Raw genomic sequence first — 24,069 nt, forward strand, 5'->3', positions numbered from 1 at the left:
TTTAGCCTGTTGGAACTGTTTTATTCAGAAATATTTGTAATTTTAATACCATTTACATATTTCCTCTATGACTAAGACACTAGGCTACTAATAAATAAATATGTATGATCATTATTACCTTGCTAAAATAACAATGTTTAAGGTGGCCTGAGAATTTTGCACAGTACTCTGGATAAATAAATAAAGTTATATCGATCTAGGTAAAACAGCTTCAGCTTTAGTGATCATTATCCTGAAAAAAAAATCTTATGATAAATTGTTACATGCCTTGCAACTGTATTTGTTGCACTAGTTTTCTTAGAAAATTAAATCACAGATACCTAACACTTATTGAATCCATGACAAAAATGTAATATAAATAAATGTGCATTTTGACTTGTTTAACCTCCTAGAAGCTGAAAGAGGGAGCAAATTTCTGCTGTAGTGGAGAAAAAAATAGGCTGTCTTGCTTTATACCACGAGGTATCCATCCGCCGCGCAGTATATTATGCAATGAGGCAGCAGGGCGAACAACGACCTGGGCGGAGTGATTTAGTGAGGACTACACCCAAGCGCCTGTCCGATTGCAGCGGCTTCTCTTCGTTGCCTAGACCAGAAGAAAGCCGGGACGTGACGGAGCCGGGGGGGTTCTGCTTGCTGGAGGCCCGTTAAACCACCGATAAATACAGCTTCCTCACTGCTCCTTCGTCGCTCAAGAGACGTTTGTGATCTACCCTGACCTTTCGTGTTTTTTCATCTTAGCACTAATTTCACAAACATGTCCTGGCAAAGCTACGTGGACAACCTGATGGCTGATGGCAGCTGCCAGGACGCGGCCATTGTTGGGTACACGGACGCCAAATACGTCTGGGCATCGTTTGTCGGCGGTACCTTTGCCAACATAACGGTTAGTATGCTCTGTGTGTCAGTATGTAGGGTTACACGAGAGGAAAATGTACATTTTGCATGCCGGTGCGTTTGTCTGCATAGCCAGGCCTGGGTGAATGAGGATAAGGCGAGCAGTGTGTGATACACATGGTGTCCGGTGGTCACAATCAAGATGCATTGGCACGTATGCACCGTTGCTTTTCAGCCCACCACCACTATTCTGCCGTTTTTATTCTTTCCCATGAATTTCGCAGTGTGTGGTTTTAACTTAAGCAGTATTTTGTTTTAAGAAATAGTCAGTTAACCAACTAGAGATCTCCTCAGTCACTAACGGTACCGCGAACTCAAGCTAGAAGGGCTAGCTTAGCAACGCTAGCAGGCTAGCCTGCTTTAACTTGCTTGTGATACCGGTCAGATAAGATGAGCAAGCCGAACAAAGCGTAACCAATTTCAAGATTATCAAGATTATTATAAACCAATGGGTTATAAAAACGCCTAGATTTTGTCCTTTTTTGTTGCATAATGGCGTGTGATTTAAAAACACAAAACCGCCTACCTGCCTAGCAATGCAACATACTCATTGATTAGCAAAATACCGCTTGAGGTTAGCTCAAATCAGGCCGGTCATCCCCATTGGAAAATCATTATTAGCTAACGCTAATAGCGCAAAGTTAGCGGTGCTCAGACGCGTACTTGACGCGCTGGCGTGCAGTTGGTCTCTCCCGTTTTCCCGTATCCGGCTTCTGTGAATCACACTGCCGCTACCGCCCCTTATTTTCCAAGATGGCGGATACACTCCCAGTTTCTTATTCATTTTGCTCATGGAAGCTAATCGAAATGTCTCGGTAACGTCTGAAGCTACCGACCTCATTTTATACGGTAGATTTCTTACGTTTTTGAGTTACCCTTCGGACTTTAAGATCTTAACGTGTCGTAGCATTTATGCGAAGCTCTTTTTGCTAAAAAAAAAAAAAAAAAAAAACGTCTCCGGTGCTTCCTTGAGCCTCCATTTTGTCTGTTAAATAAATTATCGGTCTGTAATATAAATGTGTGTGAAGGTGAATACATAACGAGCAATAATGAGACTCTAACGAGCGTTTTGTTATTTTGAGGAGCATGTTAGCTTTGAACTCATGTTACAGACAAGCGAGCTACAGACGAGTGTGCCGCCGCCGCCGCCGCCGGGGAGTGTCCGCTCAGGCCACCGAGACAAGATAACGGTATCTTTCATACCGGATAAATTCACATTTTTGTGTTTAATTTTCCACGTTTTTTTTATTATTATTTTTAAAGAAAAAGCTAGTGTGAAGCCACAGCTAAAGTGCCAGCTCGCTACCCGCGTTAGCAAGTTTGCCCCCCCCATCCAGTGATTAAATTTGCTAAACAAAATCGCATATAAGAAAGCCAAATCTGAATATAAGGCATTGTGGTGCATGCTTGCTTGAATAGATTATTGGACAGTGAATAAAGGCTGCGGATGTAATTACCTGACCGGGCCTCAACATGTAGTTAGCCACCATGCTATCCTAGCTAGTTGAAATCACTTGAGTTTCCAGGGTTTTTTCCTCTGAAGGGTTTCGTGTGTGCCATGACTGTGCACTTCTGGAGTTAAGGGGCGACGCCTTTTGTTCTGGAGTTTTTTTTCTCTCTCCATAGAATAAACATGTCTTAATATCCAAAGTGTGCTGCAGTACATTTTTTTTGCACGTTTAAGCAGTAGTGGTCACCAATACGTGGTATATTGGTAGTAGTCAGAGATTTTTCTTCTTCTGCATTATGTTGTATGTCGGGTGCAGTGAGCCTCTGAGATTTCAAGTCTTGCCAGCTATAGTATAACAGAATCAGCTGAGTCTTCAATCAGACCATGCCCTTTTTTCATCAGTTGGGGCTGGATATCCTCACTCGGTGCTCAAATGCTCTCCTGACCAACTTGGCACAGTGTTAAAAAAAAAAAAACCCTTTACATTTCTTAACATTTGCAGCAAACTCTGACTCAGTCTTGTTGACTCGTTCACCTTGATTTACTCAGGCACACTAAGGCTGTCAAACAGTTATTTTTTTAATAGGATTATATCAACAGTTAATCACAATTAATTGCATTTCAGAACAGTTTTGAAGTCCATATTAATAATAATAATAATACATTGGATTTATATAGCGCCTTTCTTGAACTCAAGGTTGCTTTATAAAAAAAAAAAAAGTTTGAGATGGTAAAGCCATTTTCATTATTTCTTATGAATGAATGACTACAAAAAAACTACATGGCACTAGCACAAAGTGAGCATGACTGTAAAGGTAAGCCTTTTGGGTACCCTTAGAACCCATTTTCATGTAGATATCTTAAGGTCAGAGGTCAAGGACCCCTGTGAAATGAGCACGCTATTTTTCCATTGCCAAAATTTTAGCCTAACTTTGGGGTGTTATTCCACCCCCTTCCTGAGAAGCTAGCATGGTTGGTACCACTGGATTCCTTATACCTTCTAGTTTCATATGAGACATGACTTTACCATCACTCTTGCTTTAAAACTTAGCCCGGTATGGCCTTTAAAGACAGGAACCTCAGTCTGCGATTAACAGCGTTAAATATGAACGGACCTTGATCGCATCATGATTACACTTCAAAGCGGACAACCGCAACACTTTTTCATACGTATCGGTTTGGGTGATGTGATTGATAGCTGACAATATCAAACACTGTATTTGTGGAATTATGATAATTTTAGTAAATGAAAGGGTAAGTTTATCAAACTAAGGCACTGAGAAAGTCATCACTAAGTAACCGCTGAATGATAACCTGGGCCCTTAATCATGAAATGAATCAAGTGCAGCCCTTTTCTTAATTGAATTTCATCATGTCTGTACTTACCATCTTGGATGATTAAAGAACTGCTCCCTTGTTGCATTTTATGCTCAAATAAAATGTCTAAATAAAATGTAGTTAACTAATTTTCTTGGCTAATATGAGATGTTTGATTTTAAAACGCCTTTGATGTTTCAAGTTTGTATGTGCTTGATTTAATCATCTCGATCTGTGTTTCTAATATGCTCACTGTTGGTGCCTTTTACATACTCAGATGTGATGTTAAAGTATAAATGTTTAGGAAACTTAACTAGCTGCAGCACTAATGTAGAATCGTGTCAACAAATGCAGCAGTAGGATGTGCTTGAAATCCTAGATTATCAGAGTTGCATGCAACTAGTGCAAGGAGTGAAACATTGAAAGACAGCCTAGAAGTAATACACCTGACATTAGAGGCTGTCTGAGGCATCACTCTATTCTGTTATTGGGCTAGGATGTATGATTTTAGTGAAATCCTGAGTACTCTCACAATGCTCATTTTCTGAATTTCAATCCAAAATATTCACTGGAGTTGAGGTTGGAAATTGGTGGTAGCCGAATGCTGCTAAAATGTGTAAGTGGCTGCTAGATTTGCCTCACTCACCAACAAAACAATGGTAATCTATTGAGTGGCTGGTAGATTTTGAAATCCACCCGGCACAGTGGCAGGCGGACAAAGTAGTTAATTTCCTTCCCTGGCTGCAGTGTTTATATTTTAGAAACTGCATGGTGTATAAAACCCATGATGGTGTATATCCTTGTAATGTCTCGTAAAGCCACACTGGAGGGCTGCAGGTGAGTTATTTCATACTGTGTAGGAGTATGGTGCTGCAGTGTCTATTGTGAGATTAACCAAGAGAACTGGCTCTGTTTACCTATATGTACAACTGATTGTCCATGTCTTCACACCGTGGTTCAGTTTTTAATAGTTAACTAAAACAAGATTTACTTTTACTTCTGCTTATCAGTGTTCAAATCCTACAAAAACACATGCATGTTTTCAACAGCATAAGAAATGTTTTGAGCAAGTATTTCATGGTTTGAAATATTGTAAAGATGTATAATTATAAGTATGCAAACTCAAGGACTTTTATAGCACTATAAGACATTGCTTGTAGAGGAACGGAGAGAAAATTAGGAGCTGAGAGACAGAGGAATTAAAGTGTTTATTTGTATAGCACTTAATCAGTCTCAAAAGGCCTCACAGCGCCCACACTATGGTGCAATAAATGAGAATTCTGTTCACTGAGAGCAATGAAAAACACCAACAAATCACCATAAAAGGATAATCGGAAAAGCCTCAAGAAACTCCATTTGTATTAATCAACAGTTTGCATTTAAGATTGGCAGTGATGAAACTGATTTCTTGGCTTTTGTGTTCCCCCTTTAGCCCGAAGAAATCGACGTTGTAGTAGGAAAGGACCGCGAGGGATTCTTCACCAGTGGGCTGACCTTAGGCGTTAAAAAATGCTCCGTAATCAGAGACAGCCTCCAAGTTGACGGTGACTGGACAATGGACATCCGGACAAAGAGTCAAGGTGGAGAGCCAACATACAACGTTTCTGTAGGCAGAGCTGGCAAAGGTGAGCACCGTGTTCTGTGTGGTTGGTAGTGGCAAACATTTTTGTGGTGCTTTAGTGACAGTATAGCCTGCTTTGATACAGTGCCATTAGTTTAGCTACACTTATAAAACTTATGTGTTGTCCATGCATGTGGGATAGATCTTGAATGCACCTTTCCTCAATATATGACGTACACCGATGTTGAAATGTCTTAGAATCACAGGATTTTACCATTGAATGTCCCTCGATTATGATGGGGAACAACTGTTACCAAGATGAATGTTAACTGTAAGAATACTACATTTGTTTTAGAGCTAAGAGGCAAGTTCATATCACAAGGTTTATTGGGTCAAGGTAAAAGAGACATTCACTTAAAGTCTGGGTAAAGTTCAAATAAATGGTTTTGGAGTTCGTCACACCACAGAAAAATGTCTTATAAACAATCACGCCAAATTTGAACAATTTAAAGAAAATCAAATATTTCAAGTTTCCAAGTCATGAAAAAATAAGTAATACTCTGTGCTCTGAAACACTCGGGGCGTGTACGCTTCAGGCCCATCTTTCCTGTCCGGTATAGCAACAACATTGACGTATCACAGCAACAAGCTGAAGCAGTCCATTCAGCCTTCGTGTGTAACAGAGTGAAAAAAACATGTTCAGAGTAAGTTAATCATAACTTTCAAAAACATTGCGTGCAGTATTTGTCAAAATTCACTTCTATTTTGTCCGTCTTTCAGCAAGTTAACAGGATACAGACTCCGGCTTTTGTTTGATATCTAGTGTCGGTGTAAAATGTTGCACATTTGCGATCAGTGGTTGGTCCCGTTAGCTTGTTACTTACTACATTAGGCTACATGAATACTGCTTTCACACTGAACGTCCTGCCAAACACGTTCAAACTTTAACACAAATCATAAAACGTTCGTATTGAACTACTGAATCTGATTAGATTGAAATAATTCTGAGTTAGGTAAAGCCTTAGATTGCACTGCACAAGTTGTGTGTGCGTTTTATAAACTGATGTTTACCTTGTTAGAAAATATCGCAGGTTTCTGGCGGGCGCGTCAAAAACTTGCAGGAGCACTGTGCAATAGGCCGCCTTCTCTTCCCCGCTCACTTTCTGTCTCTTTCAAAAACTCAAAGCAAGCTCCTTTATCTGCAGCACTGCTGCACTCAGGGTTTCTGTTATCAGTTTTTGACCAGGAAAACCTGTTGAAGTCTGACATTTAAACCTCTCGGGTCATGTCTGGTAAAAATATTTTCCTATGGGAACATGTAGGCCTTAACTGGTGTCCTAACAGCAAGCATACATGTCTCTGTCTACATGGAGTCTTGTTAAATATGCACTTCTGTTGCTTCATGAACCTGTTAGCTGTGCGTTTTTGTAAACAAACTTGAGTTGGATATCAACTTTGCGCTCGTGATCATATTTAACACATTATCACCGAAAAGCTGGGTTAGCACTGGGTTTGCAATGTTTGTACTTCTTAAAGCAGAAGGCATACGTTTCATTTTGTGGCTTGTTTTGTTAATGGAAATGACGTTCTGTCTAACTCGTAATTTAACAGGATAGAGTTATGATGAGCATGGTTTAAGAGAGTCATTGAGCCATCATTTAAAGCCTGCCAAAAATATGCCAACACAAAAATCAATATTTTTGACAACACTGCTTCAGTCTTTCATGTTTTCAGCAGATATTTTCTAACATGTATAATATGTAGGGAGAATCTCTGATTTTACTTTGCCCAGACTTTATGACCGTCTTCCATGTTAATAGTTTTGTCAATTATAGCTGTATTGCACTTCAGTATAATTTGGATGATTTGTTTTGTGAGCATGAAATGCCTCTTGGATGATATTGTTCTGTAGGTTGATGCAGAAGTTGGTATTGCCCTGTTTCCGTCATCAAAAAGCCTGTGAGATTTTTCCATTTGATTATTGCAGAAAATAAGATGTGTGTTAAACAAAAGTTTATGACACCCTCACGTTTTGTTGAGCAAGATAATATTTACATTTTTTTATAAACTCCACCTGAAGAATATTTAAAACCTAAATGCAGTTTCCAGAAGTACAAAGCCAATCTTAGGCTATTTGAATGTTTTAACATCACCACCACAACAAGGCTGTAAAGCTTTGTTTGGCGTGATGATGTTCCCTCGTCTCGTTTAACCAATTTTTGGTAACCCCCTTTTCCAAGATCCATTACAGCTGCAAAGTTCACAATCAATCAATTACGTATTTGGTCATAGAACAAAGTTTCAAAGTCTCCTAACCGTGTGTTCACCACAGACTATGTTTCAGGCAGTTTGCCAAAAAGACATTTCAAAAAAAGAAAAGAACATTGACTCAGAGAAGAGGTGAACAGAGAGGATCATGCTAACTAATTTATTGGTTTTAGGACTCATTAATGGGGCACTTTATTGATAAGGAAGATGTTAGATCTATTGGACATTAGTTTAACTAAACAGTCCTAAATAATTACGTGTTTCTCAGTTCCCCCTCTTCAGTGTCTTGTATATCTGTTGTCTGTGGGGGTATTTGTTTCCTTGCTCCTGTCATCAGTTCCCCTCCTGATTCAGTTCTGTTAGTCCAGGTTTTCACTGTACTATCATGTAACACAGCAAGATCTATGACAAAACTTAAAAAAAAAAGAAAATGTTATTGCATTTTATCCTTACTTTGTATGGAATAGGTTGTATAGTTAAAGTATATTCAAATTGAATGTATATTGGGGTACTGTTTAACCCTGAACTTCGGTCACATTAAAGACATTGGTTGCCCACTAGCTGGATGCTTGTCAACCAGAGCAGCATTAAAGCTGGCATGTGATTTGTGTTCTGCATAGCTGAAACACTTCAGCACAGTGGTCACAACTCACTTATTTATCTCTATTGGAAGGCTGCTTTATTTTAAATGCGTAAAGCCATTATGTATAATGTTAGTGTAATTATCGGGCAGTCCTGGTTTATATCTAAAAATTCAGATTTGATGCATAAATTCCATGAAATCAAATATCAAATACAATGAATAACTGAATGAATAACTTCAAATTCACTTGTCACTGTCAAAAGGTAATATTTTGGAGGCAACAGCTCTTTACATTAGCAACCATCATTTTCCTAAATTGTTAGCAAGTGTTGTATGATGCAAAGAAGTTAAGTCCCCTTTTTAAGGGCTCGCCTGAGAGTTGTGCCAGTCTTCATGTTGCCTGTGTGGGCCCCGATGTCCCTGTCCTCCCACTCTTCCCACACACTGCAAAAACTTGCAGGTGAGGCTGTAACCGGGTCCCATTCTCTACACACTGGGCTCACTCTAGTGGCTGGGATTTCCTAAAAACTTTCTGAACTGCATGCATCTTCTCTTTCGTGGTTAACACACTCCCTTCCTTCAACAGTATGAATTGGTTCCCTTACTCACATCCCTCCACTCCGTTTCTGGTAAAATACTTACTAAGGCACTCCAGGGCTCTTACATGTATTGAGGAGAGGTACCACAAGCATGCTGCTGTATCTGCATGTGTGCCGCATTAGTTATGGTTGTTAGTGTCCAGTAGAAGTTTCACTTTCCTATTCTTTGCTGCTGGCATGGTGCGATTACAGATGAAACAAAGACTAGTCTCTTCAAGCGGAGTGAAGTAAACTCAGAGCAGCTTGCATTAATACCACGTTCATACAATACGTTGCTGCTGGGTCAAGAGTCAACTTCAACACATTCATGCAGCAGGCCACTCAATGCATGATAACTTTTCTGTCCAAAGCAGCAGGTTAGATTCAGGCTAGGACTGAAATACATTCAAAAATATATTGCAGTTATTTTTGACTGACATTGTGATGAGTCAAGATTTAAGTGTGAAAGGATTTTTTACATCTCATCCTCACTGATGATTATGGGATTTTTGCTGGTCCAAACAACATGTTCCCTTATGTCAGGATTAGGGATGTCTTCAGTTAATTTAGTGTGACATTCATTAACCAGTAACTGAACTTTAAATTTTTAAGACAAAAAAGGCACAACGTGACGTGAAATATAAGAGGTGCCATCCTTAAGTCTGGCGCTCCATTGACTCAGTGAGCTTTGGGTGGTGAAATTTAAGTGTTTTGTGATTTTAATATCTTGCCTCATATTTGTTTTATGTTGCATTTGCTGACAGACAGGCAGCTACCTGCGCGAATATGTGGACTCGCGGTGCAACTGTCCACCCTCTGGTCTCCGCTGGTTAGCTAGCTGTTCTGTGCTGTGCACCAGGCGGGAGTGAGCTAGTGGAGCCACTTTTTTGTCTAAAACTGCTGGTAGCGCCATCCAATCCCATGGTGTTGGGTCGGCATTGCCACGGATATATTGTGCCCACCCATTGTTTTACCCCCAGGTCGCCCCGGTTAGTGAGCAGCTGAATTTTGAGCAGCAAAATCCCTTTAGCATTTAGCTTTTTTGATGCTGCTAACTGTGCTAACAGTAATAACAATACTTAAAGGGTTTTGATGTGGAAAATTAGCTCCTTTTTGAAGCAGTAGTATGACATAGCAAACACTGTTTTTACTTTAATTGGAGGTCAGATTCAAAAAAGAAGTCAACGCTAACTACAGCTCTGAGCCTCTGCCTGATTACTTGCTCATCACAAGTGTACAGACTGACAAACAGCTTTGCATGCACCCTTTACATCGACTCTCCCGTCGTACTCACTCTGTCCTCCCAATCTCAATGTGTGACGTCTTTGTTGTTTCACCACCAGCAGCACTGATGAGAAAATGAATGTTTAGGCTCAACAGCCTCCAGACCAAAGCACTGCTATGATTTTTCTGCCATTGTCCTCCTCTGTAGCTGTCTCGTCTGCCTGCTGCTTTTGGCTCTGTGCTCTTCTCTTTTCACTTGTGTGATCTCCGCACTGTCTCTAAATGTCCCTTCTCTGTCTCTTTTCTTTCAGTCTTGGTCTTGGTAATGGGCAAAGAAGGGGTCCATGGAGGCGGATTGAATAAGAAGGCATACTCGATGGCAAAATACTTGAGGGATTCAGGGTTTTAGTTTAGTTTTGATGTAGCTTATGCAGTTGTAGCTGAGGGAGAGGAAAAAAAAAAACAAAAGAAAAGGAAAACAAAAAAAGCATAAAACTTTTAAAAAAAAATGGACCAAAAAAAAAAAACAAATTACTGTCAAGACCATGTTTCCCCTTAAACAGACAGTCCCATTAAACAAATCCCAGGAGCATTTCTAATAAAGCAGAGTTCATGCTCTGTCAACAATGTAGCCCCACATTTAGCAAAGCGGCAATAAAAAAGTATATTATTTTCCAGTCCTGCTATCACCATGTCTGTTCATTTATTTTGTTGTTTTTTTTCCTTTGTGTACTCCAGCATTGGTTATTGTCATGGGGAAGGAAGGTGTCCATGGAGGGCAGCTCAACAAGAAAGCATTTCAGATGGCTGATTACCTGAGGAAGTCCGGATACTAAAGCAGCCTGTACCCAGCCACCTAGCAGCTCACCCTTACCACCCTGTTGCATTTCACACTACTTCCAGTCCTAGTTTGTAGTTACTTTTGTTTTTTTTTTTTCTTTTTCTGCCTTCTCTCCTCCCCATTTGTTATCCCATATTTTGTTATCCTTTCCCCTCAACACACTTGCGCTGTGTATTCTTACCCCTCTTGAGCACTATAAGTTGATCCATAGCAAAGATGAGCATGTTGCTAACAGGATGTCATGACAAATCTGTACTTAACCAAGATCAGCAAAAAAAAAAAAAAAAAGAATCTGGCCAAACACTCAGACAACGAAAGATATAGCATCAATTTGAAGTCTTTTCTCTCTGTCATGGTGTCCGGTATTCAAACCCGATCACTCCCTCCCCGAGCAGCCGATGCCTTTGGAGCACTAGAGCTGTAACAAAGCTCGTCATGTCTTCCTCTTTAATTTCCCCCGTCATGTCCGGGAGGGCGGACTGCGTGGTTGGTCCACTGTTTCCCCTCTCCTGCCACACACTACTCCTCCCCCCTCCTCCCTCTGCACTCCCTCCTGCCAAATGTTCAGTTCCTCCCCTTTCCCCGTCCTGTTTGCTCAAAGCAGGCGACACTACAAACCTCACAGGAGACTCGTCTTCATCAAACACTTCAACCAACCAGTCCCCTAACCCCTCTCCTTTCAGATCCACTACTTTGTCCTTAATACATTTTTATAAAAGGAGGGAAACTAAGAGTGTTTGGGGGTGCTCCGTTGACGATCACAAGCCGGATTTGCGAGTGTTGGTGTCGTCCAGATGCTGATAGCCTCTCCTCCCGCCATCACAACTCACTCCCCGACTACACGAAAACCCCCATGGACATTCCACAGTAACAATGGCTCAGGCACTTAATACTGTTTTTGTTTGCCAGCTCCTGTAATATATTTTATTTTATTTTATTTTTTTGAAAGGCTGCCATTTTGGACAGTAGATATCCCAGCATATAACCATCTGGAGCTTGTCCAGTTTTTTTTTTTTTTTTTTAAATAGGACCAAGTGTAGTCGCTCGGGTGTTTATACAATTGCTCTAAATCATGTGAAGGATGACTGCTAACTTTTTTTTTCTGATGAAGGAAACGCTAACCAGACAGTAATACTTACCATGGTTAAAAAAAAATATGAAGCTACAGGGGAGGTAAGGGTGGGAGTATTTGAAGAAAATTCATTGTTTTTTTTTTTTTTCTTTATTGTTTAGAAAACAAACGACTGCATTTGTACAAACCCATGCTGTGTTGACAACTTCAAAACTGTGGAATAAATTGCCTTTTACTCTATAGTCAGCTGAGCTCTGGGGTATCACACGGTCTGTCCGCGCTCAGTACTGCTAACTGTAACGTCCAACTGAAAAAAAACACTTTCAAAAGTAGAAATGACACTCAATGGGAGATGGGATTGGTTGGAACAAAGACGCTTATGGGTTGTCTTGTTGAAACTTAACTGCAGAACCTGTGTATCCTGTGCCATAATATAGAGATCTGTTGCTGTTGTAAGATGGATTTTACCCACTGTCCACTAAAGAGTCATTTCATTGGCACTTTTTTCTTTTTTTAGCTTGGGCTCCACTGTTTAGGCCTTGTGGGATATGTGTACTCATAAAAAAAAAACCTGTTTCAAGTCCTGTTTGCTGATTTATGTTCATTTCCTTTTTCCTCATCACTTTATTTTTCTTACATCTGGGATACAGTCTCTTTAATGCATCTGATTTCATATGCATAAAAACCAAGAAATGCCATAAATTGATTTATCACCTTGTTTACAGACAGATCAAATAAATTTATTCCAACCAGATAAATGTTTGCTGTCATTTGTATCACACTGAATGCTGCCTCTCCTTGAAAGGATCATTTTTGGGGGAAAATTTGTCAGATGAGATGATGGATACGACACTTGAATATGTCTGTTAAACATGAAGCTGCATTCAGTTAGCTTAGCACAAACTGCTAGCCTGGCTCTGTCCAAAAAGACCAAACAGCAGGTCTTCTCATTAAGTGGGTTTAGCTCTTTTATCAAATTTAAAGACAAGATGCTGAGATTTTCAGAAGCTTGAGCAGTATATGTTATTGGATGTGAAGTTCATAGAAAACAGGGTGAGCAGATTCTAGAGTAAAACTTGGAGCCATCTGAAGTCAGGACCAAAATTAAAGCGGCAAATCAGTTTTTCCACCTGTTCAGTAATCTTGCTTCACAAGACTGGCCTCAGGGCAAAAAAAAAAAAACGTTATTATCAAAGTCATGTTTCTTTAGTTTATAGCTTATTTGAGTCACTGACCACCAAGAACAAAACGATCAGTTTTATGCTCTTATTCATAAGAAAGCTCTTTACATGACTAATAAAAACCCCAAAATTGCATATTCCAAATGCACTGTATACATGTCAAAAAACGTTCCCAAAAGCAGAATGATGTCCACATATTCCAACTCATAAACTAAGAATACTTAAAAAGTAAGAAAAATGCCTAATTGAGAATATCCAAACAGAATATGCAGTTTGCATGACCCCTATCCAGTTCACAATATTGTCCAATCTGCTGATTCAAGATCATGTGATTGAAAGCTCCAGGATATCCACTAAATGGTGCTCAGGACGAGCTCGCTTCATGAACTGGTGGTTTTTATTATTAAGCCTTTACCTTCATTCTCATTAAGGGTTTTTATGCCTTTTTTTGGAAAAAAAAGGAAATAAAGAGATGTGGAATAGCATGCTGCTGAATTCCCCAGCCAGACACTCACCATAAAGGAGACTGCGTTTCATGGTTGGCGCTTCAATCCCAGAGCCCTCCCCGGAAAACCCTCATCTTGGGGTAAAATTGCTGTCTTTAATGGTAAAATTAGAGGTCCCATAATTTCCACTTGCTAATGAGCCATGCTAACTAATACAGGCTGATTTGTATCTGATAATCAACTCATTACACTGACCAGGTTTACTGGAGTTTTCTTGTTAAAACCTCCCATAAACACAATGAAGCTGTACATGTTGCGACAAAAACGTACTGACAACAGGTCCCTTTAAAGCAAAAACTAGACAGAATATCAGCAGCAGGATATATGTTGAATTAGTGGCTATATTGCATCATGTTTCAAAGTCATGAAACTTAGTGAATTATAATTACTGACCATGAAAAGTTTCCTTGTCAGGTGTCATTTTCATTTTATTGAAGTGAATTTGTATTGAGAAGAGACATACATGAGCAGGAAAACATTAACAAGACAAAATACATCAACTGAAAAAGGCAACAGGTTTCATGAACATAAAACAAAATCAAGCCATGTTACAAAAAGAAAAAAAAAAGATTATTTACTATAAACTGTATTAAAATGAGATAAGGTCAGTTAAATGTGTACTACAAGGCCTATCAACCAACAACCGTGTGTGTTAAATGGAGTGATAGGTCCGGAGCAGCCAGAAGAAGTTTACCACAGGCAGTGTGGACATTATTTCCACTCAAGTGTCTCTCCGTTCCTTAATGTGACGTCACATGGAGATTACATCCTTTGCTTTAGATGTGTTTCTCATTCTGGTTTGGCTTCTCTTAGTGTGAACTGTAACAGATAAACTGTGGCACAAAACACAGACAGGAGCGCCTAGGCTCCTGCATACATCAGGCTAGAAAATAAATTGGCAAAACCATATTGCTGTGGCTTTAAATGTTTCTATACTTGCTGAATGTTAGGTAAATTTTTACAAAAAGGATGCTGCATAGGAGTGTCAGTGTGAACATGTATGTACAGTAATGAAACTTCCTCATCGTCTTGAGCATGTAGTATAGGAGATAATCAAAGAAGTAACTTATTGTGATTTATACTTTTTATATACACAGTACTTTTACTGAACAAGTGTGATCTTGTGTCACTTTTCCACTCATCTGTGTGTCATCTTTTCTTTCATGATCAAGTAGCGTACAGTATAAAAGTCTACTGTACATCAGTGTCACTACTTTTAACAAATCTGCTGAGCGGCCCTCAGAAATGCTACTGACTTTGTGTCACACAGTCGAAAACCAGCACTTTATCCGTAAATCAAAATGAAACTTAAACTTTGCAGAGAGGATACATTACAATGTCTTGTAAGCAGTGACAGAAAAACTGTAAAGATGAAACTGTTTCGTGACCCCCCAACGAAAGTCTGTGAGGTCGGGGACTTTATCAACAATCAAGTCAAGCTCGTGGCAGGTCGTGCTCGTGGCCCTCAGAGCAGGGCTGCTGCATCTGCACCACCACAGTCTCCACGGTGACCTCTTCTTCGCTGTCGCTGCTGTCCAGCTCGTCGTCCTCGTAGTCAGAGGATTCCTGGTCTTGCTCCGAGCGTGACGCTCCCGACATGGTGCCGAAGGAGTGGGCGCTGGTGGAGGCCAGGGAGCGCAGCAGAGGGGTGCTCTCTGATGCCTCCTCGTTCTCTTCGGGGCCACTCTCCCCCTCCTCTGAGTCCGAGTCGGAGTCCCCGTGCGAAGGCACTACTTTCTGCTTACACACGGGACATGTTTTCTTAGTTTTGGTCAGCCAGGGGTCCACACACTTACTGTGGTAGGCTGTGGACAAAGAAGGCACAGAAAAGGTTAGTCATTATCCATAATGTTAATCCTTGAAAAAACGTGTTGTTTTCTTGTAATTAAAGGATAAGTCTGGTTATATATTTTTGTGGAAAACAGACACGATGAAAAGACAAAAACTAACAATGATTGATAACACTAGCAAGTATTGCCCGTGTAGCCAAAGCCTGATGTAGCTTTTGTCTCTGCACCACTGTTGTCCAAAACTTTTAAAGTGTCTATCGAGTGAATCCCAAACACCATTCGGCTGCCATAAAGAGATTTCAAGAAATTCACTGTCCACTACTATTCAAGTAATATTAGGATATTAGTGCCATCTAGCAGTGAGAACTGCAGATTGCAACCAGCTGAAACGTCCCCCTTTTAAAATTCCTTCAGTGTTCATTATTGGAGTTTTTTTTAACCAGGAGCCGAATTATCTGCAGAGGTTTGTCGCAGAGGTCCATTCTGAGCAACTGTAGAAACATGCACTGTGCAACATGGCATACTCCAATAAAGAGGACCTGCTCCTTATGCAGATATAAAGAGTTCATTATAAGGTACCAAAAACATGATTCTCATTTTCAGGTGATTATACACAAAGAAAAAAACAGAATTATTATATTATCTTCCTTTTCTGCCAATATGTACAACTAAATCCTACTTACTGGAGCTTTAACTTCAGTAAGCAGCGGTTATAAAATATCATTCAGTGTTTTATAAACTTAAATATATATTGCTGAACATAGTTTTTTTTTTGTATATTAATTTACTTACTTCTTTAGTAGGAACACATGGATTTGTTGATTTTTGGCCTTTTCATAGGATTTGTTGACAAAAGCAAAACATTAGTATATAAAGAATACAAGAGGAGAAAGGTATCTTTGGATTTTATAAACCGAATGGTTTTTCAATCAAGATTTGACACAAAGCATTTCATCTCGTTGTGTCATGATGAGTCTAAGAAAGGTCAGTGGTTCATGTAAAGAGTAGAAGTGTTCACACTCACCATGAGAACACGGCAGGACTCGGAGTTTGTCACCTTCTTCATATTCGTCCAGGCAGATGGCGCACACATCATAGTTGTCCCCTGTGTCAAAAAAGACGGGACCTTATTTATCCTCTGACTGCTTTAAACTGAACACATTTTTACTGAACATTTATTACTGGCCAGCTGACGTGCATTGTTATCTGAAGTGAAGAGACAAGTGACGCTGCTTTGGGAAATACAGTGCGAGCGTGAGTCCAGGTTATTATTAATGTACAGAAGATGAGCTGGTTGTTTTTAATGTTTTCCTGAGGTTCACTGACGTCAGGTGGCTCTGTGACGTGACAGACAATTAGGAATTCCAGCCTTATCACCTTAAATTCCCTAAATTGTGTCACTTTTCCAAATGCGTCCCGGCACCCGCCCGTCTGCCCCTCCGCCTGCAGGGAGAATCACTGCTAAACTGCCAGCATTTTTTTGACTTTACAGGAGGTGCAAAGTCTTTCTGTGCACTAAAAGCTCAGGAATTTATCAACGCACTCCCTTTCAAATTCCACAGCGTTCTTCTCATTTTCCTTTCCTTCCCCTTCCCTGCCCGGGCTGGAGGGAGGGAGGGAGCAGTGGGTCGGTGTGTTTATGTAAGCTCTAAATGAGCATGTTTTCCCCGACTGGGCTCTCTGTGTCCGTGCCAGGGCTGCATGTGACCGTATAAGGATGGGGAGTCACATCGACCAAGGCCCCCTTCCTCCTCCTCCTCCTCCTCCTCCTCCTCCTCTTCCTTTTCTCTCTGAGTGTCAGCAACTCAAGGCAATGTTTTCAACTCTGCTCCTTCTTCCTCTTCACACTTTTAGCTCCGTCTCTTCCTCCCTCAAACACCACACTCACTATCATCCCTTTTTTTTTTACCCAACACTTGTCCATTTTTGACATAATCCCAAGCAAGCCTCACTCTCCCATGCCGGTGCTGGACAATCGGAGTGAGGGAGAGTGAACGTTTGTGCAGGCTTGGATCCAATACACTCAGGAAATGCTGAACTGTGGCACTAATCGAGCTATTCTAAGCGAAGCAGAGAGAAAAGGTTCAGTGGCTTTATGAACTTATAGACTGCTCTAGAGGAAATAATGAAAAGGGCTGGGTATCGTTTGACATCTTTCGAAACAGATGCCATAACAACACCTTAAAGGATAACTTTTTTAACGCCTTGGTAATACAGTAACATCACTGAAATAAATTATTCAAGGGGCGAGAAAAAACAGCCGTCAGATAATTAAGTTTTAAACAAACAACCAAGGTTAGCAAAAGGTAATCTGCTCACACTGGTTTGAACTGCCACCACAGCTCAACTACCATCTGAAATGATTCCAAGCAAAAAAAAGTAGAAAAGAAAAAAAAAGAAAGGTAAAAAACAAACAAAAATTACCTAAAAAAAATGCTGAAAACTGACCCCAAAAGTTCCTTTTTTCCTGTAATATAATTTTAGAAATGTAACATTTATATAATAATTATGGATATAGTTTTCTGGACATTTGTCTTTGTTGTTTATTTTTATTTTGTATTCCCCCCTTAAAAAAAATCAGGTCTTTTTGTTCTCAAACCAATTTGCTCAAAGGTTTAAAATGGTTAAACCGTGTGAGTTGTGTGAGTTTGTAAACTGATGTTTTGATGTCATAAAAGGCGGTCTCCAATAAATTATTAATGAATGTTAACCATTTTCCCTGAAGGCACGTGAAAAAAACAAGTTTTCTCCACAAATTCAGGTAACGCGGCATGACCAATTGATTTACAAGTGGTCACTTTGTGGGTAAAGTATTCCTTTAAAGTTTAGTGGTTGAAAATGAATCTGACTAAACTGTTGGCTTGTTAAAAACTGGCTGGTTGTCTGACAGCTTGTGTTCTCATTTGTCTAGTTGGACCTTGTTGAAATAATGGTACCGTGCGCCCATATTTCAGCAATTACTTTTGGTAGTACAAACTTATAATAACCAACAAAGTTGTAATAAGCCTGAATTATCCTTTAACTCTCAGCTTACTAAAGTGAATATAAACAAGTTTTTGTAGTTATTTTTAAAGAGAGAAAAAAATCAAAAGCCTTCAAGATGACTAAATCCAGTCCAGGACTCAGTCCAGTTAGAGAGGTGCAGCGCAGTATTCTGCAGCATAACATAATTCACAGTCTGGTCCAGTCATCCCTCCTCACGGAACAAATTACACCACTCCTGCTGATCAAAGAGCCTGCTGTGGACGTTACCCGCTCCTTTCTAGAAGCTCCTGCCAAGGATCAGCTGCAGTAATGTCATTACTGCGACCTGCACATGTGAGCTGAGATTCACTTTCATGAGGCTCACAAGTACAGTTCATGTGTTGTGATCAAATGTTCAGAAAAAAATATATATACATATGCAATGCAATAATAAAAAGCGTTTTAGAGAGAATATGGCAAACATTAAAAACACATAAATTCAAGGTGAGCAACAGCAAGAAATATGTGAAAAACTTCTCAATAAAAACATTTCTACCAATCTGCTGTGTGCTGAGGTGATAGATACAAGTCTTCATATATTGTGCGCTTTTTTGTGTTTTCAGATGAGTCAGCTTTGAATGTGGCCGATCGAAAACATCCAGTTCACGATTTGGCAACGTGTTCACTTCTCAGATGCTGGGAATCCCTTACATTTACGTTTTGGGGCTAGTAGCACATCTTAAAAGGACTCTCGAGCCAGTGCAGCTCTTCTCCCCTCTATTTTTCATTAATCAGCCTGCCAGCCAGCATTTCTGGCTCTCAGAGGAACCACGCTGTCCTACTGAACTTCAGATGAGCAGCGAATGTACGTAGCAGAACGAGAGCAAGCGGGCGAATGAGAGAGAGGGTGACAGAAAAACTGAAAAAGCCTCTGCACAGTTCGACACTGGTTGAGCCAACCAGACAAGGAGAACTGGCACTGAGGCCAGTGAACTACGAGACAGAGAGAGCTCCTCTGTACTGACATCAACATGCTTCACACACCGACGGCTGAGACACTGCAGCTGCTCTGTTCAGTGTTAGAGTGTGTGTGTGTGTGTGTGTGTGTGTGTGCAGCGTGTGCACTCAGCTCTCCGCCTATGGTTTGGAAGTGAAAAGCTGTGGAGGGGAGGGGTGGTGTGACTCATCATACACAGGGAGGGATCAGAGTACAGTTCAGGGGTCAGAGGGAGAGTCTACCCCCCCTCAGTCTAATGAAGGGTCTGAAACAATCCCTCTCGTCTCCTCAGCCTCAGTTCACTGTGAGTGTGTTTCCACAGTTTCTGGCTTTGACGTCTGCTAGACGCCGGTTGCTGGCGAAACTCGCCACCCGGAGGGCCAAAACTCACTGTCAAACGTCAGGCTTTCAGCCTAAGTGGGGATGACGCAAGGCTCTGCAATAAAACCAGAGCGTAAGTCAACTTAATGGCAGAGTGGCGCTGCACGCTGACAGCTGTGGCAGCTGGTATTACATAATCCTGTACATCGACATAGATTTCATGTTGCATGCTGCTGCTCAGACTGGTATTGTGCACTAATTACACGGGTACCATGGTTTTCATTAAGGCATTGTGCACTATCCATAATGACACCCTTTGTGTTTGCTGCTATTCATTTCAGCCTATGCACTACATACATGCGGGTCAGACATAAACCAATGCCTACCAACAAATCTATACAAGAACTGTCAGGTGGCTAATTTAATTGCAATTAAAGATTACCAGCAAATATTAAAGGTAGAGATCAAACAACACCAGCAGCAAGATGTATGTGTAAAGGATGTGAAAGAACAACTCAACAGGAGCATGTCTGACAAAGTGTTTGCAGAGTTAATAGATAGATGACTGCCAGTCTGAGCTCCTCTGCCAGAGATGGTGGGCAGATACACTCATCAGCAGAAAGGCATCCTGCCAGCACAGCAGCAGCCGAGGCTGTGGCTGATCAGCTGGTTAAAATCTTCCTGAGGTGACTTCACTTACCCAGAAAAGACATCACACCATGTTGCATTTATAAATCATCTGTCACTGAAACTAACTATTGCAGTACTGTGGTTTCTGAATTACAGATTGTAAAAAGAAGCATAAAAGTCGTCTCAGTTTTGCTGTTTATTGGTTTCTGATGGGACATTGTGACACATGGATGTGGTTTAACCGACTGCTGACATAGTGGCTGATACTGTGACCAGAAAACTGAAATTTGGGCAAGCACAAGCTGGAATGGGATATGTGTCAATCACTATGGCTGAGAGAAGTAAACATGACTAAAAACATACTTTGTTTTAAGCCTTAATATTGTTTAAGTTGACATGTTTAACCCTTAACTGTCAATAACAATTTGACTGATTAATACTGTAAGCTAAATGTACTGAATATATATTTAATATCATACACTGGTGCAGCGGGGGAGATTATGAAGCAGTCTGCTGCTGCTCAGGCTCATACAGCACCAACAGGGCAATGCCATGATGTTACTACAGGGAGACAAGTACAACAGCTCTCTACAAACTAATGACCCAGAGGCAGAGGTGGACACCCTTATCAGAGCAGTCACTTCAACCGCTTTAAACCCTGTGCAGGTGTGAACTCTTACAGAGTCGTTGGGGCCCCTCAGAGACCGGTGAAACATCTTCAAGAAACTCAAGCAAGACCAGTTTCCTGCAATTGAACACTTATGGTGTGTTCACACCGAACGTGAAGCGAGTGTTTCGCGTGACAAGTTCACTGACGCTACTGAGATACAGAAGTTAAGGATAAACCATGTCGCTGTCAGTGGACACACAGAGCTACACACAGCATCAGTACTGCACAGAGACAGAACAAATAAGGACCTGAAGGATCAGCGAGCAAAGCTATAAAGTTACATGGTAAGCTCTGAAAATACACCTGTGTCTTGTGTTAGCTTTTTTGTTGAGATGCTACTTAGCAAAATACTCTGAGTTATTTAAGTTGGTCTTTTATTATTATTGTGGAAAATAAACAACGGAGGGCATTTAATGTGCTGCTGTGACAGTCTGATGAATAATAGTCTTGGTTCCCTCTGCTTCAGAGCACAGAGCCGGCCTGTTTACAACCAGCTTTTTGTTGTATTTCACTGCAAACCACGTTAGCCGTTAGCTGCCTCTCCTAGCTAACGCAACCACAACCCAAGCTGTTGCTAGCTGCTCCAAAAATACTCCTGCGACCGTATATGTGCGAGTACCGCGACCCAAAGATTTTAATCGCAGTCGTTGTAAACGCGGCATTACCATGTACCTGAATGACTAAGACGCTTCACCAAACATATGTTAGCATCCCCTCTTTTAACTTAAGCACGGTAGATACACATGAGAAAAAATGAAATAAGCTAATGACACCATAATGCCACTGATAAAATGTTTTTGTCTTTGTATTTCAAGAGAAGTTGGGAGTCTCCTTAGCCACTTCAGTCTGGTTTTTGGAGCGAGCATCTAGTGGCTGCTGTTGGATCTGCTGCTTCAGACATTTGCACAATGACTTCAACATGTAAAGTTGCAGATTGCAGCTTTTAAAGCAGCGCTAGCAGCATCACAGTGTTCCTGTTCACTGTGGCTGTATCTGCTCAAAGCCCCCAGAGTCCAAGCTCAGCATTATCTGTTGCAGCAGAGGCCAAGGGCACCACTAGGCATCCTTCCCACACTGTGCAGCACACACACATACACACATACACATACACACATACACACACACACACACACACACACACACACACACACACACACAACCATCAGCGCTCTAAACCCCAAGTTCAGGCACACTGCCCAAAAACTTCAGGATGGGAACTGGAACAGCAGCGAGTCTTGGGTGTCACAGAGACTTGTGTGGCAGTGAGCTGTCTCAAACAAATGCTGAAAATCCTCACGTGTCACAACATGCGGCTTATAAGAACAAAAAAAAAAAACTATAAGCATGCTGTCAAAAATGACCACTGGTGTCCTGATGAACTGATGTAACAGCAGCTTTGTGATTCTAGCTCGCCATTATTTCTGTACAGATGTACAATGGGCCTGTGGTATTATTTTGCGTCCATAAGGCCACGCCAGTCCACGTTTTAAAGAATTCTCTGCTGATAACACACTGGGCTTCTATAAAACTGTAGGACTCCAGGACAAGAGATGTTTTTTTTTTTGTTTTTTTTTTAAATATACCAAACATTCTTCATCATTGCCCCTACATTAGGGCCTGTGTCCACTGAAGCGTTTTTTTCCCCAAGGCCAGCACATTTTTAAAATTCTTTGCAATGGCAGCACCGTGTATTTATGCCACACTACAAACACCAGCAGTGTTACGAGGCACTGGATGTTTGGTGTTTTTTTTTTTTTCCTGAGCACCAAAAGTTGAAAAATGTTCAACTTTGGGTGAAACACTGCACTTGTCACAGTCACTTTTTACCCAGCTGTCCAATCACAGTAGAGGAGGGGCAGGACAAATACCACGAAGACCATATCTTGTACAAGTGCTAAACAACAACAACAACAAAGGAGGAGATATATGTTAATATTCTGTAATATAGGTTTCCTCACACAAAACCACACACCCAGGCAGGTCCTTACTCTCTCCATATGTGCTTTAGCCTTCCATTCATCAAAAGCAAGTGCTCCACCTTGCGCCAACATGTCTACTTGCAGAGATATTCCATATCATAGCAAACACACGCAACCAAAGCATTTCAGCTGAAAAAACGCTGTTCCTTAAAGCACTCTCAAACGCTCCCAGCTGGGCGTTTCCTGAAGAGCCCCTGGTGTTTTCAGCTTGGGAAAAAAAAAACGCTTTGGTAGACATGATGCCTCGCCTACAATTTTAACTTGATCAAGACAGTTTGGTCGCAGATTTAGGCGTGTAATGCTAGTAGCGGCTAATGTAGCCTCAAGCTGCTAGCTTCGAGCAGAATAGGCAGAGATGCTCAAAATGAGCAAAGTTTGCAATGACAGTAGAGCTCGGGAACTCCGCTGCACGTCATAAAATGCTCACAGCAGAATCAACTCATCACAGCAGCCTGTAGTTTCTAGCAGACTTTTCGGTTTATGTGTCTCATAAAAGCGTTCGAAACCTCATTCACTCATTCGCTATGTAGTGTGTATTAAATAGTGCAGTATATAGAGAATAACGAACGAGATTACGGACACTACGTTGGAATTTTTCCCCACGCAAATACATGGCTGCATTGCATTGTGGTATACAAGGGTTAAATGTAGGGTACATTGTATGTACACTCAGATTTGCTGTGCATTTAGGGTACTTTATAGTGCACTATATAAAGTGGTGAAGGGATGACATATTTTTGTAGGCCAACCAGGAAGTAACACGTTAAAATACGATTGAAAAAAATTAGAAACAGATAAATCTACAAGTTCGAGTGTAAGTCTGTAAAGCTGTAAAGGCGGACAAGTGGGTTTAATGAGTTTCTGTGTCTGCTTTCATGACGTTTAACGTCCCTGACAAACACTGTAGTCCCATTAAGCCACTTGTTAGCAACCGCCTTTTTTAAGATGAGTAAAACCTTAAAAGTTCAAAAATCTGGTTTAAGCGGACGTATTTTATGTTGCAGAACAAAACGTTTCAATATGTTTAGCCTCTGTGAACCCCACAATGTATGTTTTGTGACACAATAATATTGTAACTGCATTTGGGCTGATAGAAATAGGTCTGGACATTCAGGCTGAATATTTAAACATTAGATTTGTGTGAGTGCAGCCTATGTAGTTGCTATATGAATCAGTGCACTCTGATATGCTGAAGTCATGGATGTATTATAGTATTATAGTATTATTACAGTGAAGTCCC

General features: G+C 40.7%; 2 protein-coding genes across 3 annotated transcripts in view; one reads left to right on the forward strand and one right to left on the reverse strand.

Annotated features, from left to right (window-relative positions):
* The first annotated feature begins 509 nt into the window (after window positions 1-509).
* On the forward strand, window positions 510-11,010 carry LOC121965813 (profilin-2-like). Of its 2 annotated transcripts, none has more exons than XM_042515944.2 (3): window positions 510-886; window positions 5,097-5,289; window positions 10,190-10,553. In XM_042515944.2, exons 1-3 carry the CDS (start codon window positions 758-760, stop codon window positions 10,285-10,287), a joined length of 420 nt encoding a protein of 139 aa, XP_042371878.1. In that variant the 5' UTR covers window positions 510-757; the 3' UTR covers window positions 10,288-10,553. The 2 variants fall into 2 exon arrangements, with proteins under 2 accessions (XP_042371878.1, XP_042371871.2); XM_042515937.2 differs by lacking the exon at window positions 10,190-10,553 and adding an exon at window positions 10,617-11,010 and having other exon boundaries at window positions 514-886.
* Window positions 11,011-13,880: 2,870 nt separating this feature from the next.
* Window positions 13,881-24,069, reverse strand: part of rnf13 (ring finger protein 13) — a 52,524-nt gene continuing 42,335 nt past the window's right edge. Inside the window, exons 9-10 of the mRNA XM_042515952.2 lie at window positions 16,293-16,373; window positions 13,881-15,283 (exon numbers count right to left, since the gene is read on the reverse strand). Coding sequence (XP_042371886.1) covers window positions 14,913-15,283; window positions 16,293-16,373 — 452 coding nt within the window. The 3' untranslated portion in view covers window positions 13,881-14,912. The remainder of the gene's footprint in view (window positions 15,284-16,292; window positions 16,374-24,069) is intronic.

The sequence above is a fragment of the Plectropomus leopardus genome, chromosome 5 (genome assembly GCF_026936395.1).
Source record: "Plectropomus leopardus strain MGB_pleo_1.0 chromosome 5, ASM2693639v1, whole genome shotgun sequence".
NCBI lineage: Eukaryota > Metazoa > Chordata > Actinopteri > Perciformes > Serranidae > Plectropomus > Plectropomus leopardus.